The following is an 8,732-nucleotide window of genomic DNA, read 5'->3' as shown; positions in this document are numbered from 1 at the left end:
CCATCACATGGAGTCACCGCATGCTGACCACATTGGCTGCAGGAGGCCGCTATTCAGTGTGAAGGAAGTCTGGAGTCTGTTGTTAAAATTAGCCTCCATTAAATGTTCAATTATATCCACTTACAACCTAACAGGTTATAGTAAAAGCACACTAAATTCACAAGACTCCTCAGTTTCTAATTACTTTGCTGCATTTTACTATTACTGTGCTCTTGAGGTTATTTATGTGTATTTATCTGTGGGGAAACACTGTGTATCTGTGTATCTTGTGTGTATCTGTGTGGGGAAACATTGTTGCCACCAGTCATCACTTTCCAAGGCTGCTTCTATAGTTGCCATCATAGCGAGAAATTGGCCATAGGGGCAGTATTTAGAGTGCAGAAATAACAAAATACTACAACTCAGAGCTTTATTTTTTAACAGGTTGTTAAAGCTGGTTGTTAAAAATCTACCAGCATAACACCTGATAACATGATGATATCTATTATTCTTGCTGTCATGGACCTTATTGTTTACCCCTAAAACTCACGTGTTGAAATCCTAGTCCCCTGTGTGGCAGTAGAGATAGGGCCTAGAAGAAGTGGTAAAGGTTAAATCAGCTTACTAGGGTGGAGCCCCAATCCAATAGGATTAGTGCCTTTATAAAAAGGAGAAGGGACACCCGAGCTCACTCTCTCTGCAACATGAGGACACAGGGAGAAGCTGGCTACCTATAAGCCAGGAAGAGGCCTCACCAGAACCCAAGCATGCTGGCATCCTGATCTGGCACAGCCTCTCAGATGGTCGGAAATACAAGTCTGTTGTGTAAGCCACCCAGTTCGTGTCATTTTGGTGGCCAAAGCTGGCTTGAACATGGGTGGTGTTGGTGGCTTATTAAAGTGCAGTGCTCCCGCAGGAAGATTTCTCCTCCTCCCCTGCCCCTCTCCCTCCCGAACCCACCTCCTCTGTCCTTCTGCCCCTTCTATTCCTGCTCCCTGAAAACCCTACCCCAGTCTTGTCCAGGGAGGGCGCTAGGCCCAGAGCCGCATGCGGCCAGGAGGGGGCGCCTGCCGCCAGCATCCAAGAGCTGGATTTCCAAGTCCACCTGCCCTCAGTTTTGCATGTCAGACCTTGTAATTTGAAACACTTTCTCCCCTCCGTTCTTAATATTGTCTTCTGGACCACAGATTTCAAATTTGGTGGAGTCCACTTTATTTTTCTTTTCTTTTTCCTGTGTGCTTGAGCTTGTGGTGTCACATCCAAGAAACCAAAGTCACAAAGATTTATACTTACGTTGTCTTCTAAGAGTATCGTAGCTTTGATCTTCCATTTGGGTATTTGTCTCATTTAATTTCACATCTGGTGTGAGGCGGGGTTCCAACTTCATTCTTTCGTGTGTGGACTATCTTGTTGACTCAAGAGGATTTGTTGAAAATCAACGCACCATAAAAGTGTGGGTCATTTTATGTACTCTCAATTTTATTCCATTAATCAATTTCTGGGGGGGGGGGGGGGAAGGAAAGAAAGAAAGAAAGGAAGAAAGGAAGAAAGAAAGGAAGAAAGAAAGAAAGAAAGAAAGAAAGAAAGAAAAAAGCCAGCTGGATGTTTGCTAGGGATTTTGTGAAATCTATAGATCAACTTGGGGAGTATGTCAGAACTTCACAGGGCAAGGGGCTGCGGAGAGGCAGAAGTCCTTGCAGACAAGCTCGACTGGGGGATGACGATCTCAAATGGATGGCCCCGCCAGAGCTCTCCCCTCAAGCAGGAGGATGCCCCGCACTGTGCACTTGGGCACAGAGGTGAGGTCCTGGGAGAAAGCCCAGGTGTCCACTCATCAGTCAGAAGCCGGACTGGGAAAGCCTCCCAAAGCAGCCCCCATTCCAGCAGCCGTATCACTGAACAGCCGTGGCAGTCCCAACTCAGCCACTTTTACCTGCTGTACGACTCTCCTTCTAGGAACGAGAGAGTCGTGCAGGCCCAAAAGGTGATGAGTGAGGACATTTATTGCTACACTGGTGTTTTTGTAAAAGACCAGAAACAACCTAAGCGTCCATCGGTGGAGTGGAAGTATGGAACACCCGTATCACGGAGTAAGTAGTCGGCCGTAAAAGTCTATGCTGATAGGTAACAGTGAGTTTCACACACTGTCATTTTTTTTTTTTGTTTAATGAGAAGAAATATATGCTTGTGTATCTCCTTGAGGGGGGTTTACTTTCCTCTGTGTATTTTTTTCATTTATACAAATATGTATAATTTTATTATTAGTTTCTTTTATCTCTGACAGAAATGAACACTTTGGGTTAAGACCTTTCTCATCAAATAGAAGCCATGCCATATTTTCTCAGTTTATATTTCTCAGTTATGTTTCTTGTAACTGTAGTACAGGTGCAACAACACAAACAGGAGGCTGGGCTTGGTACAAGCCACCCATCCAATTCAGATCTCACTAGGTTTACATGTACTGACTTGTGCGTTCTGTGCAATTTTACCACGTGTGTACATTTTTGTTATGCATCGCGGCGAGATACAGAACATTTACATGATCACAAGGGTCCCTCAAACTGCCCTTTTATTCCCTCACACACCCTTCCAACCCCACCCCCTGGCAACCACTAATGTGTTCCTTAATTTTGTCATTTCAAGAGTGTCATATAAATGGAATCATACATTGTGCATCCTTTGGGGATTGGCTTTTTTCACTCAGTGTATTTCTCTGGATATTCACCCATGTTGTTGTGTATAACCATAGCTCATTCCTTTTATTACTGAGTAGTATTTCACGGTATGGATGTATCACAGTTTTGTTTTTTTTAACCATTAACCCGAAGAAAGATATTTTGCGTTGTTTCCAGTTTGGGATTTTTACAAAGAAAGCTGCTGTGAACATTTGTGTACACATTTTTGTGTGAACGCAAGTTCTTATCTCTTTGAGATAAATTCCCAGGAATGCAATTATTGAATCCTAGGGCAACAGCATAGGCATTTGGTTTTATAAGAAAAGGCCAAACCACTTTCCCAAAAGCAATGTATGAGTGATTATTTCTCTACATCTTTGCCAGCATTTGTTGCTGCCACTTTTTTTTTTATTTTAGCCATTCTGATAGGTGTGTATTTGTATATTCTTTTATTTTTTTTTTCAACGTTTTGTTTTTTTTTTTTTTTTTTTTTTTTTTTTTTTTTTTTGGGACAGAGAGAGACAGAGCATGAACGGGGGAGGGGCAGAGAGAGAGGGAGACGCAGAATCGGAAACAGGCTCCAGGCTCCGAGCCATCAGCCCAGAGCCCGACGCGGGGCTCGAACTCACGGACCGTGAGATCGTGACCTGGCTGAAGTCGGACGCTTAACCGACCGCGCCACCCAGGCGCCCCTGTATATTCTTTTAAACTGAACTTCTAAACACATGCATATTACCTAAAAACCATAACAACATTAAAAAAATAAATTTTGTAGGCAGGCACATGAAAGCAGCTGATAAATGGTTACCAATAGATCGATTTAAAATAAGAAGTAGGTTGAAGCATGAGGTCAGAATTCACATCCACTGGTCATGCATCTATCCCTAGCATGGGTAGCCACTAGAAGTCAAGTGACAGATGGCAGGCTGACACATGGGAGCAGAGACAGGAAATGATTTTTAATTTTTTTAATGTTTATTTCTGAGAGAGAGAGAGAGAGAGAGAGAGAGAGAGAGAGTGTGGGGGAGAGGCAGAGAGAGAGGGGGAGACACAGAATCCGAAACAGGCTCCAGGCTCTGGGCTGTCAGCACAGAGCCTGATGCGGGACTTGAACTCACGAGCAGTGAGATCATGACCTGAGCCAAAGTAGGATGCTTAACCGACCGAGCCACCAGGGAAATGACTTTTTTAATGAAGATAATGTCATTTTAACATTAAAACATTTGAACATTTTTATTAAAAGATTTCAAAATAGATGCAGAAGTCTAGAGCATAATGAGCAGCGTGTGCACGCGCTGCACCCCAGCTGCCACCAACAACCGCTTCGTTCATCAACCCCATTGTCCCTTCTTCTGGATTAAAACAAACTCAAAGCATCCTGTGCTCTGCCTGTAAATACTTTGGATGCATTTATAGCCCAAAGGGCATCTTCCTTTGTAGTAATCACACCTAAAATTAACAATAATTCCTTTTTAAAAATGTTCAAAGAAAAGTAATTCCCCACACCATTCAAACCACAGTGATTCCACCTCTCTTCCAGTTCTGTGGGCAGTGTGCAAGGCCCAGTTCCAGCATTGGGAGCACAGGGACCCTCTCTTCTGTTTCTTCCCCCCACTTTACACCGAATCACGTTTAGTTCTACTTAGCCCCATCTTCCTAACCAGGGTTAGGTAATTTTCATATACCTTTTAAAATACCTTCCTTACAACCATTTGTTTCTTATGAATATTAACGCAAAAATCCTTAACAAAATACTTGTCAACCAAATTCTCCTACATATTAAAAGATTATACACCATGACCAAAAGGGATTTATTCCCACGATGCAAGGATGGTTCAACATATGAAAATCAACCAGTGCAAAACACATTAACAGAATGAAGGGGAAAAAACCCACATGGCCATTTCAATTGATGCAGAAAACCGTGTGACAAAGTCTGACACCCTTTTATGATAAAAACACTCAACAGACAAGGAATAGAAGGGAGTTACCTCAGTATGACAAAAGCCATATATGAAAAACCCACATGAACATCATACTTAACAGTGAAAGACTGAAAGCTTTCTTCCTAGGGTCAGGAAGAAGACAAAGATGCCTGCTGTCTGCACTTGTATTCAATATAGTACTGGGAGTCCCAGCCATAACAATTAGACAAGAAAAAGAAATAAAAGGCATCTAAATTGGACAGGAAAAAGTAAAATTGTGTTTGTCCACAGATGACATGATCTTCTATGGAGAAAACCCTAGGTTCCACACCAACACCTAAAGAAACTATTTGACCTAATAAATTCAGGATAGGATACCAAATCAACACACCAAAACTCAGGTGCATTTCTATACAGTAACGATGAACAAGCAGATAAGGAAATTAACAAAACGATGCCATTTACAACATCAGAAAATAGTACTTAGAGACTAAACCAAGGAGGCAAAGGTTTGTAGGCTGAAAATTACGAAACACTGCTGAAAGAAATGAAAGAGGGCATAAACGTGGGAAGACATTCAATATCTCCCTACCACCGAGGGCGGGGAGCCAATCTCCACCGGCAAGTAGGCGGGACTGCGGCGCCCTGCACCGGCTGGGGCGCGGACGAGGGCGGAACTACAACTCCCACAATACCCCTGGAGGCCGCGGCGGAAGTGACGGCGCTGGGAGGCCTGACGAGCTAGGCCAGGGCCAATCACGGCGGTGTGGCGGTGCGGGGCACGACGGGTCTTGTAGTGGGCGCGGGGGCGAGACGACGGCCCCCTCCCCCAACAATACCCGGGGAGTTGGAGACGGAGGCAGCGGCGCTGGAAGGAGCCCGGTCCAGCGCAGGCCGCAAGCCAATCACGCCCCAGCCCGTCAACGCGGGGCACGACGGGCCTTGTAGTGGGCGCGGGCGGGACTACGGCCCCCACAGTGCCCCGCGCGGCGAGGGGCGCACTGCGGCTGCGCGGCGGCGGGCCGGGCGCCGTCGGGCTGGGCGGCGGCAGCGACGGCAGCGGCGGACAGGAGCCCGGCCTGACCCTCGCTGGGAGCAGCGTGAGCCGGCCGCGGGCCACCATGTCGGCGCCGTCGGAGGAGGAGGAGTACGCGCGGCTGGTGATGGAGGCGCAGCCCGAGTGGCTGCGCGCTGAGGTGAAGCGGCTGTCGCACGAGCTGGCCGAGACCACGCGCGAGAAGATCCAGGCGGCCGAGTACGGGCTGGCGGTGCTGGAGGAGAAGCACCAGCTCAAGCTGCAGTTCGAGGAGCTCGAGGTGGATTACGAGGCCATCCGCGGCGAGATGGAGCAGCTCAAGGAGGTGAGGAGAGAGGGCGGCCACCCCGACCCCCCCAGTCAGGCCGGCTGGACCCCCTTCCTCCGAACGGATCTCTGACCCCCGCCGGGCCGGCCCCTCAGCAGAGTCCAGACCCCGGGAAGGGCAGGGCCCCGGCAGGTACCCGGGCGCCCAGGGTCGTCGTGCGCGGCCCGCCAGGAGGGGCTGCGGAGACCCCTGGAGTGGTGGACCGTGCGCGTGCGGGGGTCCTGCTCTCCGCGGGCAGGGGCTGCGGGTCGGGCCGTGTCGCCAGCCTGTTTGCTTCTGATTGCGGGCCTCGGGCACGGTGGGGTGGTGTCCTCTGCGCTGTTTGGTTTTCCGGGTGGGGGGATGGGGGCGTGGGATGGATGCGGGTAACCCGGCTGGGAAAGGCCGGGCCTGGGCCTCCATCATCTCCAGGCAGAGCGCGGGTCTCTGGGTGTTTCCGCGTCTTGGGTGAGCGCCCTGAGGCCGGGAAGGGGCCCTGACCGGGGCTCCCCTTGAATGTGCTTATCTGCGATAACTGGAGTCCTCTATGTCCCTCCTAGACTCAGCTCCGTGACGTCCCCCCGCCCCATTAGTTCTCTGGGATGCAGTGCATTTCCCGCCTACTTCCTGTCTTGGCTGCCTTGGCTACCGTCCCAGGGTCGGGTGACAGGTCTATGGGTGTCTGTCACCAAAGGAGCCGTGTGTCTCCTCTGATTTTCGCTCTGGGATGAGATGGGACCCGCACCCCCACCCCCGCCAGGCTACCTGCGAGCTTCACGGGAGAGTTGGGCAGGCCTTGGGTGAAGTAGTTCTGGGTGACTTAAACCAGCTTCTCTCCCACTTCTCCCTGACTTCTCAGCCCTGTTGGGGGGCGGGGGGCGGAGAGGCAGGGAGAAGTTGCTTTCTGAGTGGAACAGCCGGGTTTGGATCCAGGCCCTGCTCGTTGCTGGTGTTGTGATTGCGGGCAGGAGCCTTAGCTCCTTTTTCTGCAGCCTTGCTCACCCAGAAAAGACTGGTTGTGAATTGTATGTTCGCAAAGGCCAGGCATGGTCAGGTGTGTGGCCTGTTGGTTTCTCCCACAACGTGTTCCTTCCCCACCTGACTCTTCCCCTTGGCCCTTGGTCTTGGGATCCACCATGCTGGTTGCCTTCCTGACTGCCCACCTCCTGGCATCTCTGCCTCCTGTGGCCGTGGATGGGTGCCTGTATGGTTCAGAGCCTCCCTGCCTGGCTGGCGAGAACAGTAGGGTCCCCTTCTGATGGTGAGGAGGAGGGAATGAATTAGTTCACACATGTACTTAGATCCGTGCTAGGCAGAGCAGGTGTTTGGTTAGTAAACTGACTGATGCGGGGGGCGGGGGGGGGGGGGCAGGGGTCAGCACATGGGACCTGTGGCCCTGTCATCTGTTAGCAGGTACTGGTGCCTTCTCCCAGCCAGGTTGGGCTGCACTGCATCTGCAGGAGGGGTGGCCCCTGGCCCCTGCTGCAAGGACCCCTTCTTGGTGTGTGGGGCGAGGGGGTGCACCTGCGTTGATGGAGGGAGGCGGGGTGGAGGGGCTGAGAGAGTATGGGGCAGGAGCACCATTGGCCCCATTGTGGTCTCTGGGCCCTCCCCTCCCCCAGCTTGGTGAGCACCTCTCCCCCTCCCAGCAAGTGCAGTCCCTTTCTGTGTTCAGGAGCTCACAGTCATGCCCACTTTAAGAACAGACCAGAACAGACTGTAGCAGAAAGAACTAGTCCCCACTTAGGGGCCTTTCAGTTGTCAGCTCCTTACTGTCACAGGCACAAATGTTTTGATCAGCACAGGAATTTTGGCTGTGTTTTGTGGGGTGTGTCCGGAGGGTGGATCCCGGGGGAATCAGGAGGGTGGTGTGCCCGTCTCCACACGTGTTCTTCAAGTGCTTGCTTGCTTAGTTTGATGTCACCCCCCAGCTCCTGCACGGACTGGCCCCTTGGCCTTGGACACATGGCTTCACTGTCCTGAACTTGAGTTTCCCCCATTGTAGGTGAGGGAAGAACAGTTCAGCTGGAAGTCCTGGCAGAGGCCAGAAAAAGGAGCGTCAGAGTGTCAGGGGTGCTGCCAGGAAGCTTGCACCAGGCACTCACACCCATGCCAGCCCACACTCTCATCAGCTTATTTAATTTTAGCCAGGGTCTTATTTGGATACGTTAACTCTTATTTAAAAAAAAAATCAAGATTTGAGAAGACAATATTTGTTGGGCCTTTTTTTTTGTCCTGTAGGGAGGTGAACATTTTCTTTTTTTTTTTTTTTTTTTTAATCTTTATTCACTTTTTGAGAGAGAGAGCATGAGCAGGGGAGGAGCAGAGAGAGAGGGAGACACAGAATCCGAAGCAGGCTCCAGGCCCTGAGCTGGCAGCACAGAGCCCGATGCGGGGCTCGAACTCACGAATCGTGAGGTTATGACCTGAGCCGAAGTCTGATGCTCAACTGACTGAGCCACCCAGGCGCCCCCCATTTTTGTTCTTTTGAAACTTAATTTCTAGGGGTGCCTGGGTGGCTCGGTCGGTTAAGCGTCTGACTTCGGCTCAGGTCATGATCTCACGGTCCGTGAGTTCGAGCCCCACGTCGGGCTCTGTGCTGACTGCTCAGAGCCTGGAGCCTGTTTCAGATTCTGTGTCTCCCTCTCTCTCTGCTCCTCCCCTGCTCACGCTCTGTCTCTCTCTGTCTCAAAAATAAACGTTAAAAAAAAAAAAAAATTAAAAAAAAAAAAAAAAAAGAAACTTAATTTCTAGGGGCACCTGGGTGGCTCAGTCGGTTGAGCGTCAGACTTCAGCTCAGGTCATAATCT

General features: G+C 50.0%; 1 protein-coding gene across 2 annotated transcripts in view; it reads left to right on the top strand.

The window, feature by feature from the left end:
• Positions 1 to 5,501: 5,501 nt before the first annotated feature.
• The window catches only part of BICD2 (BICD cargo adaptor 2), a 45,921-nt gene continuing 42,690 nt past the window's right edge, over positions 5,502 to 8,732 (top strand). Inside the window, exon 1 of one of the 2 annotated variants that reach the window (XM_060610294.3) lies at positions 5,502 to 5,940. In XM_060610294.3, coding sequence (XP_060466277.2) covers positions 5,701 to 5,940 — 240 coding nt within the window. In that variant the 5' untranslated portion in view covers positions 5,502 to 5,700. The remainder of the gene's footprint in view (positions 5,941 to 8,732) is intronic. The other variant, XM_060610296.3, reaches the window with a different exon arrangement.

Source organism: Panthera onca, chromosome D4 (assembly GCF_046562875.1).
Source record: "Panthera onca isolate mPanOnc1 chromosome D4, mPanOnc1 haplotype 2, whole genome shotgun sequence".
Classification (NCBI taxonomy): domain Eukaryota; kingdom Metazoa; phylum Chordata; class Mammalia; order Carnivora; family Felidae; genus Panthera; species Panthera onca.
The sequence above is the reverse complement of the archived record's forward strand: the minus strand, read 5'-3'. Positions and strand labels throughout refer to the sequence as shown.